This window comes from Sparus aurata, chromosome 21 (assembly GCF_900880675.1).
Source record: "Sparus aurata chromosome 21, fSpaAur1.1, whole genome shotgun sequence".
In the NCBI taxonomy this organism is placed as follows: Eukaryota; Metazoa; Chordata; class Actinopteri; order Spariformes; family Sparidae; genus Sparus; species Sparus aurata.
This window is the reverse complement of record NC_044207.1, coordinates 5,736,842-5,756,446: the sequence shown is the minus strand read 5'-3', so window position 1 is coordinate 5,756,446 and position 19,605 is coordinate 5,736,842. Positions and strand designations below refer to the sequence as shown.

Below are 19,605 nucleotides of genomic sequence, written 5' to 3'. Positions count from 1 at the left end.
GTGTCAATGGCATCATTGTACAGCCAGGCTCATGAGTCCCTTTAAGTTCTTTCATTGTTCCTCCTATCACTTCACCTCACCTGAGCACATGTTGCAATCAGTGGCATTACAGCTCAATTGCTTTTGATATAGTGGTAGGCCTGTTGGCACTATGCTTGCAACATGCTGTGGCTGAGTACTGAATGGGCTTTTTGTGCATCCTCAAGCTACTTCTGCTGCTGCTCACCATCATGATCAACCTGTGGATTTTGGTCTGTTTTTTTGTGTTTCTATTTGGCAGGGTCACATCTCCCAGCCCTCAGTTATGTTAGCTTTACATTTAATATACAGGGAGATCTAATGGTCCATTTAAAGATATACACATGTAATTTTTCTAACAACAGTGTAGTTAATTAGCTGAGTTGAAAGGAGTATATGGGTGTGTTGCACATGTCAATACATGGAGTATTGCTCAGTATAATAACGGTATATAAGGTGCATCTCACCTTGAAATCAATGCCACCATCTGCAGCCCTCTAAAGCTAATTGAAGTTTATTTGATTGAGGATGCAAACCAGCAGAGCTGTTAGATGCTCTACTGAGTGTGAATTTGCATGAGCTTTGACTAATGAATATAGTTTTTCTTCTGTAAAACTTTGGCCTGTCACTTTTCAAGAAATCAATGTTTCCATTTTAAGTATTTAAATAATTAAGAACCCAATCCAATCTTACCAATAATTAGTTAATTAATATTCAAACTGAAACATTGTAGTGATACAAACCCAGTTGAAAATTCCAGTATTGGTAGTTTATGCAACTGAACAACATACAGAGGCCCCAAAAATCCTCCAAATGACGCAAAATGTGTCATCTGGTGGCTCTAGGACTGTTGTAACGAGACAGACTGTTGTTCCACTTTTGTAACCACGCATCCACAGACACAAAGAGCTTAGTCTAGATAGGGTCGATCAGACTGTCTAAACTAGGCAGTGTTGATAAAACAACAAATCAAGATTCTGTTATACTGCCTATTTCTCACCTAAAAACAAAGTTTAGCATACTATTTAGCTGCAACATAGATAGATTTTGAACCAGAAGTGGATGGGATATTGTTTCTGTGTTACGAAAACAGAGGCTTAAACAAACTTGTGTGTTAATTTTGAGCAACAGGGAATACATCAGCCCCTCTCCCCTATTTTCACTGGTCATCTTTCTGCTGCATAGACAGCCCAGTTTTATGCCAAGGGCAATCTTTATATCCGCAAAATTCTTCTTAAAAACATCAGTAAGTATGGCTCCTCTTAATGAGCCTCAACTGCTGCCCACAAACCCACAACAGCTTTTTTGGCTATTGTTTATTATTAGACTGAGTAAGCGTTGCTGTGTCAGACAGATGAGTTCCAGAAAGTTCAGATGGTTTTATTGGGATATGGTGAATGCTGTGGTCTGAGTGAGTATTCTCAAAGGTTCAAAGGTTAATGCTCTTTTAATCATCATCTCTTCCTCTTACAGGGGTTTAAATAAGAAAAATCGATGTGAGAAAATGGGTTTTGTGAGGTTCCACATCATCACAGTATCTCATTTAATTGTATTAATGTCACGCAGACATTATCACATCTTTGTATTTTATCAGATTCTTTGAAGTGACCGTTTGATGATTTCGAGGACAAATTCAGAGGACATTCAGACAAGCTGAGTTTGATGGTGATGAAACAGAGAAGAAACAGGGAAAACTGTGTGAAGAGAGCTGGCAGGGGATTAAGAGAGGACCAACCCTGGGCTTAGAATTTCAAATATCTACTGATTTGGAATATCGACGTTTCTTATATGGCTCCATATAACAGAGTTAATGAAAGAGGGGCCATGGATGTATTTCCGACTGCCATCCTTTAATATTCAGTGTGTAGTGTTTCTCTGTCTATGTTATTTATTCACCCGGCCATGTGTTCTATTTTTCAGACTGCAGTAGACAGTGGAAAGCTGGGACATTGATTAGACATTGACTCTGACTGTACTCATTCAAATATAGAGCAGCTATTTCTAGCATCGTGTGTGTGTGTGTGTTTGCGTGTGTGCGTGCGTGTGTGACGAGCGTCCACTGACAAGAATCTTACAGATTTTAAAGGCACACGCCCCCACAGACACACTAACATCTGACAGCGAGTCTCCAACATCAGGTGTTTTTTTTTTTCCATTCAGCACAAAAATAGATCACAGCTGCACATCAACACAAACACACATGCACAACGAAGCACACAACTGCAAGGGAGGGGAAGGCAAGCAAGTCTTGAAGCTTGAGCTAAGGGATACTCAAACAGTGATGATGAACATCCAGTTCATTTAACTATCTGCAGTCCTAGTCCCAATTTAATTTATGCTTTGAAAGTGGCATTCATCTGTGAATAATAATCCATAATCCAATTCAGCTATCCCATAGGCTCTTGTCAAGGGAGCCAGGACGATGGTTGTTTCGATGTTGGCCTACAAAAATTCTTGATCCCTACACCACTCTATTGGATCCATGTGTGCAAGGGATAAACAACGACATGTCCAACAACGCTGACATGGTTTACAGTGCACCATCCAGTCTAAAGTTTGGTATTTAGATTCTAAAAGAAGGAAAAAACATTGGACAAAAGTGTGGCTGTTCATGAGGTCTGTAGAACAGTGAATAAATTCACAATGGTAGCAATCAGCTGGGTAGACGGTGGGGTGAAATGTATGCGGGCAAAGAGGAGTAATTATGTGGATGCAAGAACAGGCAAGACAAACACACAGATATCAAACAGTGTCTCCTGCTAAAACTCTGCAAGGTCTAAAGTAATCATCAGGTAATCAGTTCATATTTCTCCCCCCTAACTGCTGTAGTTAGACACATTGGCCGGACGGTTTATATTCATAATTTTGCCTGCGTCTATTGCAAAAATCATAATCACAATCTTGATTGACAGCAGCCAGTCAGTAGAAGAAACCGCCACTTTTATAGAAATAGCTTATTATAATTTAAAATGGAAAATGAATGACTACATGATACAAATGTATATAACTGTATTAGATTGCATCGCGTCACATCAAATAGCACTGAATCGCGCCAAATTGTGCTTCATCATGCTGTATTAAAAATGTATCATCGTATTGGAGCCCCTGTATCTAGACGCTTAGCCGGTCATCTTAAAAGGGAGAGATGCACACCCCTAATAAAAAGTGAAAAAACAATGTGTGTGTGTGTGTGTGTGTGTGTGTCTGTCTGTCTGTCTGTCTGTCTATCAATGTGCCTATTGATTGTCTGGTCTGTCAGTGCGGTAGCTGGCTAGCTATCATGCTAGCGTGTGGGAGCTATAGCGGTCAATACTCAAAGTGGGTTTATATGTGCATGTGTAACAGTCAGGGAGAGATCGAATGTGTGTGCGCCTGTGCACACATGAGTTGAGAAGGCTACCTCCACTAAAATACACTTGCACCAGCTCCATGTCTGTGCATTTTAGTCATGCCCTGATTTACACGGCACAGTACTCTTATCTCTCTCTCTCTCTCTCTCTCTCTCTCTCTCTCTCTCTCTCTCTGTCTCTCTCTCTCGCTCTCTCCTCTCTCTCTCTCTCTCTCTGTCTCTCTCTCGCATTCTCTCCCTCTCTCTCGCTCTCTCTGTCTCTTGCTCGGTTTTTCTCTCTGTCACATACACACCAGCACACACACAGCTGTTCCCCAGCAGCTGTGTATTGTGGCGCGGCATTAGATGGATCCTCTGTGTTCTCAGCCAGCAGTTTCATGTTGAATGAGTCATATTGCTGGTGTTGCAGTGTGAAGTGATACAGTGTTGAAAACCAGTGTTGCATGAGCAAATAAAGCCACCAGCGTGTGTTGAAGCTGCAGTAATAGAGTTGGGTAATAGTAAAGTCCCACATCCACATCCACACTATGGATGCAACGATACCAAAAACTCATCCTGATAAATAGCCCACAATAGGATATTTATCATAATAATAACAAAAAAAAGATTACGTTAACAGTGTCCTGATCTGATGTGTACAGCAGAGAAAATGTTCATGCTGACCAGTTGGACAATTGAATCGGCCTGCAACAACCACAGATACTGGACTTTTTCTTAAATTTGTCTGATCATTTGATGGAATGTTCAGAGATTTTCTACAGATATAACAAAACATGCTTCTAGGAAAACTTACCAAAACTATAGCTTTAAATGGCTTATATTGATGCCTATTGTCTTTGTTAAACACCAGGACTAAAACTCTGCAAGGAATCTTGAAATCAAGGACATTTTGAATTTAATGAAACATATGGGCAATCACTTCGTAATGATTGGAGTGAGTGTTACTGGTCTGTAACATTCAGATGGGTGGGCTCTTCTTGGGGAGGGGGACGATGGTTGTGGGGGAATGGTGCTGTGGCTGAGGGAAAGGTTGAAGATGGAGGTGAGAACATCAGCCAGCTCGTTGGCAAATGCTCTGAGATCCCACCCAGGGATGTTGTCTGGTCCAGCTGCCTTCTTTGACTTCTTATAGCTTGAAAAAGAATGACCAAACAGTAGTGTTAGACAAATGCAGGAGGATAACCGAACTCAAAACGAAGGACTCTGAATGAACTGTAGCTTTACCTGCAGCCTCCATGACAACACGTCGTATGTGTGAGAATCCTCTATGTTGAAGCTCACAGCCTGCGTCTGGATCCAGACTGAGCTAGTTGGCAGACACACTTTCTTGTTTGATGGCAGCTATAGTTCCAGAGGAACCCACTCCGTGTCATTGGCTTGATTGCTGGAGAAAACAAATTTGCACTGTTTCAAAGAAGGCAGAGCATAGAGTTATCACGCTGCAAACGTGAACACAGAGGAGAATGAGGGGCAGAGTCAGGCCTGTCCACTGTCTCTATTATGTAAGAGATGTCTTGGTGGCAATCCAATCAACACACACACACACACACACACACACACACACACACAAACCTTAGGACTAATAGGCCATCTGCCCTTAAACCTATCAACCCACAGAACCCCTCCTGTCTCTGACTCCTTCTGCTTACATTTCCTTGTCATACTTTCTCTTGCTTTCACTTTATCTTCATTCTGTGCTCATCCTATGAATCAGCTGCTGGCAAGGTTTGTGCTGTAACCCAGTTTGACCTAGCCTTTTGTCTGGGGAGGATGGATGTCACTGAATGTTTCTTTCGTAATCCTGGCACATAGATGAAGTACACTGAACACTGAAATGACACATACTTTTCAGTTTCTGAGCTTAAATATCATTTAAAAAAAAACCTGAAGTTGTACTAAAATGATGATGTTTTGTAATCATATCCTTTATTCTTATATAACCTGCATACGTAAATTGAATATAACTTAACATATCTATAATGGGAATTACTATAAATATAATGGGCCACCCTACAAATTTTACACATGAGTTAAGTTTGCTCATCACAAAGACTCTTTACTCAGCCTGTAAAACCAGTTGCATGACGTTTGCAGCTGAAGACAAGTTATAAGACATTGAGGTTAGTCAGGATTAGGCTTTTGTACAAATTTTAAAAAGAAAGCCCATATACAAACAGAAGGTATGGAGTATGAAAGACAGGGAAAGGCACAGAGTCTAAGTAAAGATGTTGATTAAATGCATAATGGGAGTTGTAGGACACAGCCTTTTTGGATTTTTGGTCCATTTTAGGGACTAATAGTAGGGGTATCTCAGCCTCTGCAATCTCAACCATTTTGACAACTCTTTTGTTTTTATTACTGTTTTTTATTTAATTGTTGCCTCACAAGTTCACCGACATTTTGAATGTTTAGTATTAAATCACCTGAGTACCTTTTTAATAAGTTATTTTTTAATAATAAGTAACATTATTTGAATTGGAAAGGACAACATTTATATAGTTTTTCAATTCATGAAAAAGTAGACTTTAAATACTGTCTGGATGGTGCCCTCTAAAACTCCAGGGGATGATTGGTTAGGACAAACTAAACCAGAAACAGCTAACAAGAGTAAAATGTTAAACAGAGTAGTTTGAAGCAAGCTGGCACTTCAGTTTCATTATTGGGCTAAAGTTATATCATATACACATAAAGACAATCACAAATGTGTACAAAGACATTCCAACCACTGCTGTTCTCAAGCGTCTAAGGAGTGTCTTGTGTAGAACAAACTGTGAGGCCTTTTTTCAGGCTAATTCATTCTTGCTGTTGAACTAACTGGAGTTGTCCAGAGACAGGCAAAGGTTAGGTCAGTCAGTTACTCTAAATTGTCTGTGGGTGTGAATGTGAGCATAAATGGTTGTTTGTCCATATATGTCAGCCCTGTGATGAACTGGCGACTTATCCACATTGTACCCCGCTGATCGCTCAATGTCAGCTGGATCCTCAGCTCCATCTCCATCCCCCCTGTGACCCTGAAAAAAGGATAAGCAGTTACAGACATTGGATGGATGGATGGATGGATGGATGGATACATTGAGCTGATGCACCTGATACAATCTATTGGACTGTATCGGAATCTATTGGATTGTATCAGGTGCTGATCCACGTCCAACATCCCAATGTCAGTCACCACAGGACAACCCCATAGGTTTTGTGTCCTTGCCATGATGGATCGGAGGTGCTCTGGTAGCACAAGAGGTACTTAGGAATATATAGCAGGTGGTACTAATGTTGTGGCGGGATATACAATAGTAGTAGTTGAAAGTCTGAAATTACAAACAGTCCACTAAGTACAGGAAAGAGAAAAGAGAAATAGAATTGACAGAAGTGACACATCAGCATTATCATTAACACTAAGATATACTCAGGCAGCCTAATAAAACTGTATATTCATCTCCTCTATCTGGCTGAGATGTGACCTCACTAACAAAGAAACGACGACGCTTGCAGAGTGCAGAGCAATGGAGTCACTGGACTTGTCCTGTTTACCAGTCAGGTCCATCAGACCCATCATCAGCTGGTGTGACCTACATTGACTAACCTACATGGATATCTAAAAATAACGAAAGGGCAGTTACAATTAGCAAATTACTTGGTGTGATTGATCATGTCTTTGAAAACATTGTTTCACATTAGAGCTCCACAGTGTCCACACAGGTGCCAGACAGTGTCTCATAACTAAAATGCCTGACTGTGCATACATTTGTCAGGTTTTCTAAAGCTGTGTCTTATGTCACCATATGCGACCTTGCGCAGTGCTTAAAATCTAATCTTTAACAGCATGTAAAAAATTCAAATGTTTAACAAACAGCATTTGTTCAAATACCAACAATGATATGTTTACCTGGAAAGGGTGTCTTTTGACCATGTAAATAATTATGTTGTTTCTCAAAGAAAAATTTGTTAGCAAGACGTTCAATAAATTCTAATGGAGTAGGTTCAGATTGGATGGATGGATCAATTAGACAGATAGATAGCTATATTAATCCTCAAGGGGAAATTAGGTCGGGCAATTATAGAAGCAATAAGAAACAATAGTACAACAAAAGTACTATAAAAAATATGATACAAAAACAATAGAATACAACATTTTTAAGAATATGATACTACATACAATAAAATGCTTGAGTAGTTATAATAAAATAAAAATATTGAGATAAATGAAATTAAATGTTGAGGTAAGTAAAACATAAGGTGCAAGAGAATAAGGTGCAGGTTTATGTACAGGTAATAATATAAAGTGCAGTAATGTGTATGTGTTGTGTTTTGTTATGTGAGTCAGTCTGATGGCACCAGGTAGGAATGATTTCCTGTGCCGTTCCTTTAGGCAGCAGGTTGAATGAGTCTGTTGCAGAAGCTGCTCTTAAGCTTGTCCAGAGTTTGTTGTATCCTGAAGTGGTTGCTCACAGAAGCAGCAGAGGAGCAGCTGGTGGAGCTGGAGTCAAACCTGTTGAAAAACGGGTTGAACTCGTTTGCTCATTGTACTTTTCCCTCAGCTATTCCTCCACCGTTCCTGTGGAAGCCGGTGATCTCTCTCATCCCTCTCCATATGTCCCTGGTGTTCTTATTCTCCAGGTGGTACTTCAGTTTCCTCCTGTAGTTGTCCTTACCCTCCCTGGTGCTGTCCCTAACCCATGCTCGAGCTCTGCTCGGTCCCCTGAACTAAAGGCCTCATTGAGTAGGGCCTTTAGCTCGCTGGTAACCCAGGGTTTGTTGTTTGGGTTGTCCATGCAGTTGTCAATTAAGTTGTTGGCATTCCGTCTCCTACCAACATTTAAAGCTTGTTCCTCTGAACCATGACCACATCTTTCCTGAGCCTCACCCATGTAGCATTTCTGCCGCAAACTAAACCTAGAAACAAAGCCTCGACTGCTTTCAGATTAGAAAAAAGTCAAATCATTGACTCAAAGACTCTCCTACAGTAACAGTAATACTTAGTCATAAAGTTAAAAAAAACCTGGTTCTTATAAAGATTTGACCTGTTTAATTGTGACTTATTTGCTTGAAATAACTTCTTTTTCACTTATTAATACTGTAAACATGTTATTTTCACTAAATTTGCTATTTAGGTGGTGCAATTTGTAAGATATTCCGTTACCATTACCTCCACAGCTAACTGTGCTAACAAGCCAAAAGATAGTTACAGCAAAGAGTGAAGTGAGCAGCAGTTGGGAGTTACCCTGGTTATATACTGCCCTCCATATTTACCTGTGCTTAAATATATATTGTTTACACGTTTTCTACTTATACCACATGGTAAGATTTGAGCACGAAAAAAGAAAAATACGTTCATTGCACGATAGCATCCAGTCTCTTACAAAAACTTTTTTGACACATTTTTCATTGAAAATGTTTGTTCAGATAAGCTTTGATGCTGACAAAGACATTCTTTCTCTCTCACAGTGAAATCTGACAACAAGGACAAGCAGGAGAAGACAGATAGCATGTCCATGAAGGTGGATAAGAGCGACACCTTTGACAAGAAAGAGAAAGAAGAGCAGCAGAAGAAGGACAACGGCCAGGACAAGAACCAGAAGTCTGAGAAGATCGTCAAAGATGATGAAAAGATTGAGAAGATGAACGCGGAGAAAAACAACAAGGCCAACGAGAAGGCAGAAAAGGTGGACAAGCCAGAGAAGACCAACAAAGACGAGAAGAAGGAAGAGGAGAAGAAGCCAGCTGAGAAGAAGGAGGATAAGGGAGGGAAAGGGACAGCCAAGTCTCCAACAGGCAATAGCAACAAGACTCTGCCAAGCCCTGACAGCAAGAGCAAGGTGGGTCTCAACCCCCCCCCCCCCCACACACACACACACACAGACACTGCTGTCCGCACACATTTCCTGCATACAGATTAACATACCTAAAGTGGCAGAGTGTCCAGAAACAGCCCTGTCACCAAAAAGTCAGGGCTTTGAACTGTTTCCAAAAAACAGCCTGCGAAAGTGTCCTTGAGCAAGACATGCAAACCCCTGTCTGCTGACACACACACACACACACACACAGATGGTTACGCTTATTGCAGAAATTACACCGAGATCCTACACCTCTGTTAGTGCGCTGCTTTTGAGAGGCTACAATGTAGATTTGAACGATATAACGCTAATCAAAATTATTTCAGGGTTACAGAATAAGTTACAGTACGGGGTTGGAGGGTAAACGTCTCTGAATAAACTTTATTAACTTATTGTCTTTTTAGTGACCAAGCTAACAGACTTGCTAATTGACAGTTAGATTTGGTTAGCAAGCTAGCCAGCTGGCAGAACATTTTCCCCCACTTCAATATCTCTTGATTGAATTAAATGATGTACAATCCTCAGAACAGAACAGTGCTGAGTACCTTTACCCTTTAGCAGGTAGCTTGTCAGCTACAGGAGCTTACCAACTAGAATTGAGTTGTCGCTTAAAGTTCTTTATGTTGACATGTAAAACAATTATAGCAAAGCAGTCGTTTGCATTGGAACTCATGGACTCCCTCCAACAGTGGTCATAAAGATGAGTATAAAAAGGTATTTGTGAGTTAAATCTAATTTGAATGTAACCTAATCTACATCACTAAACTTTCAGCACCATCTGTTTGGGGAAGGAGCACAGATACATTTTGTTGTGGTTTATGGGCCTGCAGTATGTGTGCGAAACAAGTGCGAATAGTATGACCATCATTGTGTCACTGTGGATGTGGATTGTGTGTGTGCTGATTCTCAGTGTTTGTGTATGAATGTGTGCAATATCTGAGACCTGATTTCCATGTCATGTGCTTCTTTTTGACTGCTGCTCATTTCATCAGATTGTAGGCTGATTTTATGATTTACTGCTCACAAGCTCTCTAAAGTGGCTTCTTAAGTTTTAGAATTTATTTCACTATTGCCGTATGGTTGCTGGCTGTGCTGCCATATCACGCTGTCATTGCAATCAGTGATTTCTATCTCTATCTGTCTCCCTTTCTCCTTTCTTTCATCCCCCCTCTCTCTTTTTACTGTTATTGTGGCTTTTTTATTTCCATAAACACCAGCCTGATATGGGTTCAACTAAACCAAACTCAGCCAAATCCCGCCCATCCACCCTCTCCACCAATGGGGAGGCCACCTCAGCCAAACGCCCCTCCCCCACTACAGCCAATAAAAAAAGCCCTGTACCCAAGGCGACCACACCCACTGCCGCCAAGCGGCCACCAATGGCAACTGGCTCAGCCAAGGCTGCCAGGGTAAGTATAATCCACATGGGTAGATACATTACTCATGCATGTCTTTACATGTGCTCTCATGGACTTGAGACGTCATCAGTCACATCCAAATTCAATGTCTACATGTATCTGAGTCCAATTAAGTTCCCTGAAACTCTTCATACTACATCTTTTTAATCAAGAATACTTTGTGAGCCGTGAGTGTGTGTACATCTGTATCCCTGCATGCTTTTCTGGTTTCAAATCTACCCGAGGCAATGCTGAATGTCGTGAGCCAAGCTGAGAGGTGTTTTTATTATTTTTAAAAAATATTTTTATCCCATCAACTGCGTGTTATTTGTCTATAACCAAATAATATTGTTGTATATTAAATATGTTGTCAAGTAATGCTTACTTAAATAATTGCTGTGATGTGACACCCAACTAGCTGGGCTACCTTGTCATCCCATTAAAAAGCTTGTCTCAACAGCCCTTTTGGTAATTTACCAGTGACATCCCTTTAAATATAACATATAATACACTGATCAGCCACAACATTAAAAACACTGCCAACTGATGTGAATAGCATTGGTCATCTCATTACAATGCACCTTTCTGCTGGGTAACCTCAGGTCCTAGCATAAATGGGTGGATGACACTTGACACACATAACCAGTCCAAACACCGTCGTGAACCAAGTACACCTTCTCTTGACCACGGCACTTCCTGATGGCAGAAGCCTACCCAGCAGGACAGTGTGCCCTGACACACAACAAAACCTGCTCAGGAACGGCACTGATCTCCCCAGATCCTAATCCAGTTGAGCATCTGTGGGATGTGCTAAAACAAGTCTGATCCATGAAGCTCCCACGCCCCAGCATGCAGGACCCAAAGGATCCACTGCCAGTGTCTTAGTGTCAGACACCAAAGGAATCCCCCAAAGTCTTCCAGACAGGTCAGAGCTGCTTTGGCTGCTAAAAGAGATGTTGGTCAGGGGGGGTTTGCCAGTACTCCAAAAAATCTCCCTATTTTGCACAGCCTAATGTTGGCAGGTATGCCTGTGTAGTTCCTGCTTCAATATCTATGATGCCATGATGATACACACACACACACACACACTGGTTTGACCCATAGAAGGCTTATATTTTAATCACACATTTTGCCTGCTGTGGTTTTAGAAGCTTTTATACGTGCGTGGTTCTGTATGACCTCCGATATTAGTGACCCAGATGTCCTCACTGCGATGCCTGTATCTTTACTTTGTATTTATTTTAATCTGACCATAGACCTTAGTCCTCCTTCCCTGCATCACTCCTGTTTTTTCAGAAGTCTGCCTTAACCTTCTTTCCACTCTGCTTTCATTTTCTGCTTATGTCATGGTTGCGTCATTTGGCCTCTCATAAGACAAGAAAGTAGGATAACATAGCCTTTATACGCACAGCATCAACAGTACACACAAGCCTATGGCATCCCGCAGACATGTGCATACACATCCATGCTCAGAAAACTGTCAAAAAACACACACCCATACCTTATCTCTGCTCGGGTGTGATTTCCAGACTCCAGAAAATGGGACAGCTGAGAAACGCCCTGTGCCAAAGGCCACGCCCACGCCCCGTGCTCCTGCCAATAAGAACGGCTCCTCTGCGACTGCTGCTAACAAAACTGCAGGTATTTGTGCACACACACGCACACAAAGCTTGTACACTTTCATCATTCTGTTATATCTACAGTGTCATTCTGCTCTCTGTGCCCGACTGTGTGATATCAACACTATTGTCTGAGAAAATGTCTCCAAGCTGCTTTGGCTAGTTCATTGTGTTGCTAGTGCAACATGACCTCTACAACAGGGTCTGAACTCGCTACAGTAGCATGAAAAATGACTCACTGGCACCTCTCCAGGCAACAGGCTAACCGAATTGCTACCATATGTTACACTTAATCGGATTCAAGTGCTGACTTTTGAAGACAGCAGACTGGTATTTTTATCTGCTCATCACAAACAGTATCTCACCTCTCTAAGCGAGGGAGCTGTGACTCAGCCTGAGCCATGATAGTCAAACAGGCTCTTTGTGCACTTCAGCGCAGCACCCTCAGAGGATATGATTCATTCATCCAGTTAACAGTGATAGGTGTTATGTAGTGCAAGGTGCATATTTCATTTTAGTTGTTTGACTGAACTTCATCACTTTTGTGACTGTTGCACTATTGGCAGCAATTTAGTCAGATTCCAATATACTTCTGCCACTTGATGGCACCAGTGTGTAGAGCTAAGCGTCATCAACATGATGGACATGCTGTCACACCTCCACAAACATTGAAATGACTCACGGCACTGGAAGCCTCTGCTGTATAGTTGACCAATCAAGAACACTTGCTGCCAGCGGCAGGACTTTGTTGGACAGGAAATCTTAAATGTGACTTTGCGATTATTGAAAGCCATTCGCTTTCTTCTTTCCTTTGGATTGCTATAGAAGATGGATGACCAGCTGTTCAATGATTTTTTGATTTTCCACAGTTTCCGTGATACATCTTAAAGTTGTCCAAGTATTTGCATTCATGCATGGTCACATGGGGCACAAGAAATGCACAACAAGCTGAAAGTCATAATGTATTGTCACATATAAAGTTGTTATGGCTCACGTGTTAGTTCTGCTACTGCTTTGGTCTCTACCAGTTCTTAAGGAAAAAATGCCCAGCTCTATCGCTGCTAAATATGTTTCTTCACCAGCTAGTTGTTAACTTTGACTGTTGATTGTGTCTGTCTGTGTTTGTGTGCTGGTTTGTCCTGTGCAGGTAGTGGACAGTGGGTTAAGTTTTAGTGTGCTGCCCCAAGAAACAAGATGGATGAGAGTGCTGAGAAATAACCAAAAAGTATTGTGCTTTAAAATGAATGCTAGCTTAAAATAGCCGAAAAGATACTAAAACCTGTATCATAATGTAAGTTGAAACACTTGGAGTTATGGAATGTAGCCAACCTTTACCCAGAAGAAGAGCAGGTGTACTTCCGCTCCACCATGAATAAAGATACCACCAGCGGAGTGAAGACCCCCTTTTTATTTTATTTTATTTTGTAATGTGTTCGTCTGTGCATGTATGCACATAATAACTAGTGCTGTAGGGACCTGGCATGGTATGGTCTGTATAAAAGTGTCTTTGAGCTAACCGGAGCTACCAGCACTAAAGCCAACCATAACCTTCCCCCTCACCACGTGACAAAGTATAGCATTACTGATCAGTGTAGCTTTAGCATGTTTGGTCTAAATGCTATCAAAGTTAATTAAGCAATGCTGTAGCAGTTAGATAAATCTTATCTAAAAAATCTGACAGTGACCCATCAACCACTTTGTTTACAGTCTAAACATATTGTGCTGAATTTCAGACTGCTATACGACTTTTGCAACACATAACACTGCTTGTGTGCTATGTTTCTTGCTTTCAGCAACCAAGAATGACAAGACTGAGAACAAGACAGGAGAGCCCAAAAAACCCAAGACTACAGGTAACTCACTGAGGGAAAAGATTAAGAGTTGACATTACATCAGTATTGTTCTCCTGGAATTCTAGGGGTGTATTTACATCTGTAATTCAGCTTATTTGGTCAGGAACAAAGAAAAAAATATATATTGTTGCACTATAGTTTCGGTCTGGTTCCTGTGCACATGGACTTTTTCACAAACGTACCAAGAGGGAAACACCAGACCGTCTGGCTCCCAAGGAAGCCAAATTCTCAGATGTCTAACTCTACCCCAAGATGAAGATGGAGCTCAGTGGTCATCATTTTACATTTTATTACAGTTTATGACGTTATCATATGATCGTGTCCAACACACTGACACACAGGAACCGTATGCTGCATAACCACAGGTCTACATGAGTGAATGTAGGAAGGGACTATGTTGAAAAATTAATCTGCTAGGTGTTCTGAACCTAAGGTGGAGTCTGAAGGACTCCACCTTAGGTCATGAACTCATCACTCCCCCCTCTCAATACTCACTTCACAAGCAAAACATAAGCTGTTATGCTTTCAGCTTTCAGATGTCACACAAATGATGAATTCATTATTGCTTTGTTTTCTGCAGCCCGCCCTCGCCCGGCCTCTACTATCATTCCTGCTACTCCGACTGCATCCACCAATGGTGAAGCCACCTCCAGTCACCGCCGCCGGGTCATCACCAAACCCCCAGTGCCCAAGCAAACCCCAATGGAGAAGAAGCCGCCGGTGCCCCGTGCTCCTCGAACCCCCCGGCCCATCAATGCCCCAACACCTGACCTTAAGAACGTCCGCTCCAAGATTGGATCCATTGACAACATAAAGTACCAGCCTGGTGGAGGAAAGGTAGGAAATACCACACAGTACAAGAAAGGCCTATGAGGGGCGCCGTTTAGCTCAGTTGGTAGAGCAGGCGTCCCATGTACTGTGCTGCACGTCACTCCCCCTCTCTCTCATCTTGTTTCCTGTCATATCTCAATCTGTCCTGTCAGTAAAGCCAGGTACAGGCCAAAAAAATTATAAAGAAAAAAAGAAAGGCCTATGAAAAATTCAGAACAGTGATGTCAAGATTCAGGCAATCCTACAGATTGATTTTCTTTTTTTTCTTCATTTGCTGATAGAAGAAAATCATTCTGTAGCATTACCTGAATTGGCACTGGTTGGTTTGTAATCCTGTCCTGCTGTACATAATAACATGTTTTGCTTTAAGGGGTACTGTACACTGGGACCAGACAGGCTGTCAGAATAAATACCAATCAATCTGTCTTTGAGCGTTAACCCTGCTTTGAACCTGAGCTTAGCCTGCTAGTTTTATTTTTTGTGCCACTGCACTTATCATAATAATATAATTATTATATGTGATTATTTATCAGAATAATCATAAATACAGATTTATGACCCCAGCTCTACTGTGAGGTTGGCTGTGACATACAAAGTAATGATTACTAATATCGATGCTGCTGTCAGAAAGATGTCTCAACTGCCACACTTGCCCCAGCCTTTCTATGGAGGTCTCTATGAAGTCAAAGGAAAATAATGAAGTACAACATATGTATTTCCTCACTGTGTATGACAAACACATGTTAAAATTACTATTTTTAAAAAAAAAAATTTAATGTCCTTTTCAGTAAGTTTTTCACTTTATTATGACTTTAAATACGAACATGACAAGGAAATAAATAAGAATGTGCAATGCATTTCATTATATTTTGTATTTCATGCTCTTGTGAATTTAGTGCTCTATCGCTTTCCAAAACATGTGTTTTCACTACAAACACAAAAATTTGAGGCCAGCTTTCCAGATTTATCCAGAGTTTTAAAAAAGCTCATTGTTTAGTTGTGAAAAACAACAGCATGGAGTAGACAGGAAACCGAAAAGAGGTGAGAACAACAGATAATTCTGCCAGTCTTGTGACTTTGCGTTCATTTTGCCAGGATCCGCACGCACAAGATGCTTTCTCAAAATTTATTTAAATGATGTCATTAGTTTTACCTTTAAATCTAACAATATATTATGTCCTGGCAGATCCTCTAAAAATAAAGTGATTTTTATTTCAAAGGAGATTATTGTCTTGATGCAGTGCTGACTGATGTAAAAGTAGATCTCATTAAGCATTGTGGATGTGGTCCGTGCTCTGTCATGTAGTTTGTACTGAATGCACTGGATACTGTTACTCTTATACTTACTTCTGTGCTTTCATCTCCCTATGTCTGTCAGTTCAGTTCAACATGCAGTATTGTCATTGCTCAGACTCTTGATGTGTTTGTGTCCCTTCTGTGTTTGTGACAGTGTGTCTTGGGGAAGGCTTGGTGCTGTTATTTTGAATCACAAACATCATCTATCCTCTATCTGCCCTGTTAATTTAATATGATGTGTCTGTCAGCTTCATCCTGTTTTCATCTCTGCTGTGATCTATTTCATCAGGCCACAGTTGTTTAACATTAAACTATACCTACCAGCACCTATAATGTTAACTAACATACTCATTATTGTATCAAGTGTTGGATGTATTTCTGAATGTTGGAGTGAGACAAGCAGGGTTTGAGTTATGACCCAGCAGTTCACACCTGGCATTAAATGCGTCTAGAGTAAATGTATATTATTTCTGGCTGTTCATGCAAATATTTTTACATAAAAAAAAAAAATATAGTCATGAATAACATTTGCCAAATGAACAAGAAGGCCTGAATAGCGAAGAATATATACGACAACAGTTATTTAATTGAATATGAAAAAGTATGACAGCGCGCTGAGGATATAGTGCATAGGTCCCCTGGAAAACATGTTTCTTTTAACCTATTTATATCATTAACGTAAAGAACACTCAATTACTTTGAAAAATGTATTATTTGTGATTTAAACAATTGTTGTTGGTTATGTATTAGTGAACCCCTACAGATGTATGATTTGTCTGCTTCAAAGGGAGATCAGACCCTACCTTATGGGAGTTAAGCTCCCAATGGCAAACACATAACTTGAACCCTGGGGACAAGGTTGTTGTTTCCCCATGCTTCTAGTCTTTATGCAATTACATCTAACCTATTCTCCTGCCTCTAGCTGAATACGCAGCGTACAAATAAGATTGCCATTCATCTCAACATCTAAAAATTCATATAAAAAAAGACACAAATAAATGACACAAAACTTTTTATTGAAAAGCAATAGTGTGCTTCGGAGTGCTAGTTTGTTTATTGTCATTTAAATGTTGGAGTTTTTACCCCATGGAAGTTTTTACCCCATGGAATAAACAACACAAAATCTTTTTTAAGAAATGCAATATATATAAAAATAAAAAAAAATTCACAAGATGCAATGTATTAGTACACTTTAGAGTGCCAGAATGTGTATTTAGCCAACGTTAGAATGTTGAAGGGGGGTTTCCCCGGTTATCAGTCTTAATGCAAGGCATATGTGATCATTGCCCAGTTCTCGCATAATATTTAGTGTGCAAACGTTAGCACTATTTATTTTGTCATCTCAAAATCATATCAAGAATTACAGGAATGAATCACACAAAAAGAACTGGCAATATATAATGTATTCGTTTGCTTCGGGTTACTTAGGCCTATGTATATTTACATTTGAATGCTGGAAGTGTTACCCTTTAATGTCTTTATGTTATTCTAAGCTAACTATCTCTTCTAACTTCATATTTAGCATTCACATCTTGGCAAGAAAAAGCATTTTCCAAAATACCCTTTTGCATTCCTTTTACTGTTTTTTTGCGGTGAATTATCCTGTCTACATTAACATGCATAGCATGTATATTTTTGCGTTTCATACTTGAAGTTACTTTAACTTCAAACGTTACTACATTTTTTGGCACTGGTCATTTCAGGCTGTAAGTCTGGAACTGCCTCATTTCAGTGATACTTTCCAATGCTGATGTAAACATTTGCTAGAGGTGCTGATGAAAGATATACATTCCAGTGCTCTCAGGTGCATTTCATCTCCTTCACTTCAATATATTTTTGCCATATCTGTCCATATCCCATCAACCCTCTGCTGGTCATACTGTAGAGCAGACATACCATGAATCAGTAACTGGCTGGGTGAACAGGGTATGCAAAACATTTTAGATTTGTCATACCCAGCGCGTCTCCCCCTCTATTTATCCAGGGAAACAGCATGCATGCTCCTTTTTTAGCAACACCCTGTTTCATATTCACCATGCCCCCTCACTTCCTCAACCTGTACCCTTTAGACATGATCACATAGCCAATTAGGTTAGATCAGTGTAGAAAAGGAGCTGTGGTTACCTCTCCAAATGGTGTTGTGAAATTGGCATAACCTCATATTTCCTGTACACAACAAAAGAGGCTACATGTTGCAGTTGAGTCTCTGGTTGTCAACATCGACCTGTAGCGTATGGCCACTATTCACTCTTGCAGGCAGGCACTGTGTTTTGCAGTAGCAGGTCTGTTCCTGCGGTGCCATCTCCCTTCCGTTTCAAAGACATGCTCTTGCGCTTTTTGTCAGTCTATCAGAGTAAAGCCACACAAAAACATATCCCTGCCCTGCATCTCAATAAGTAGCACTGACTCATTCGGCCCACAGTGACATGCATATTTGGTTTGTCTATTGTGTAATATCTTTCATTCAACAGGAGCTTATTGGTCCAATAACTTTTCCGTCCGCTAATTTAGGAAATGGAACTGGAATTGTATACGCTCCAGTACTATGACAATAAATCTGTTGTTTTCTGGTTGTTGTTTCAATTGTTGTTGTTTTGTGATATTTAATTGGTTCTCACTAACGCAGGACAAACTGTACTTTATTGGTGCTAATCTTCTATAATTCCTTCACATGTTTTGAAAAATGCTTCATCTGCTCCAGCTCACTGGAATGAATGGTTTGCCGTTATCCATCTGATATAGTATCTGATTGACATATGAACATTATGTACACATAATTATTACCCTCCCATTTGACTGGCCCATAATTAGATCTTATTAATTAGATCTAATTTATACTACTGCTATTCATTATTTAAAATTATTTATACACCCACACATTTATTTCATATGGTTCAATAAATGTGCTCCCATTTAATCCATGCTCTCATTTTTCACACATACTTTCAATTGGCTGCAAAGACACTTACAATCATCAAATTGTTCAAGCTGCTAACCCACACGTTCAGCCTGCCCTCCACTTAAACTGTTCTCATGTCCCCACCCTTCCACCTGTTCTCCCACCCCGTTGTGTTGTGGTGTGTGCTTAGTTCGAGGTTGTATTGACCAGGGGATGCTTGTCTCTCCCAGGTCTCCTCCACCCCGAACAACAAGGCATCAGACCCCTCCACCCATGCTGCCAAGGCCAGAGTGAGTCCCTACCATCTACACCCTCACACACAAAAATATCCTCCCACCTTTTCTCTGCATTCACCACACACACACACCGCATATTATACATCCACCCAGCACACACCTCACCCTTGTTGTTCATACCAGTTGACACTATATTTTGAAATAAGTAATATAAAATAAAATATTGGTACACACTGCAGTAGCCACTTTATTTCAGTGTGTCTATAAACACAAACT

General features: G+C 40.5%; 1 protein-coding gene and 1 long non-coding RNA gene across 7 annotated transcripts in view; one reads left to right on the top strand and one right to left on the bottom strand.

Annotated features, from left to right (window-relative positions):
* map4l (microtubule associated protein 4 like) overlaps positions 1-19,605 on the top strand; it is a 103,908-nt gene that overhangs the window by 67,554 nt on the left and 16,749 nt on the right. For 5 of the 6 annotated variants that reach the window (XM_030404182.1, XM_030404183.1, XM_030404184.1 and 2 more), the window contains 6 exons: positions 8,810-9,180; positions 10,416-10,607; positions 12,125-12,236; positions 14,008-14,067; positions 14,648-14,904; positions 19,324-19,383. In XM_030404182.1, coding sequence (XP_030260042.1) covers positions 8,810-9,180; positions 10,416-10,607; positions 12,125-12,236; positions 14,008-14,067; positions 14,648-14,904; positions 19,324-19,383 — 1,052 coding nt within the window. The remainder of the gene's footprint in view (positions 1-8,809; positions 9,181-10,415; positions 10,608-12,124; positions 12,237-14,007; positions 14,068-14,647; positions 14,905-19,323; positions 19,384-19,605) is intronic. The other variant, XM_030404185.1, reaches the window with a different exon arrangement.
* On the bottom strand, positions 4,246-5,338 carry LOC115573405 (uncharacterized). The gene is made up of 2 exons (XR_003982268.1): positions 4,592-5,338; positions 4,246-4,499 (listed from the first exon to the last, which is right to left on the bottom strand). It is a non-coding gene; the product is annotated as an uncharacterized LOC115573405 (long non-coding RNA).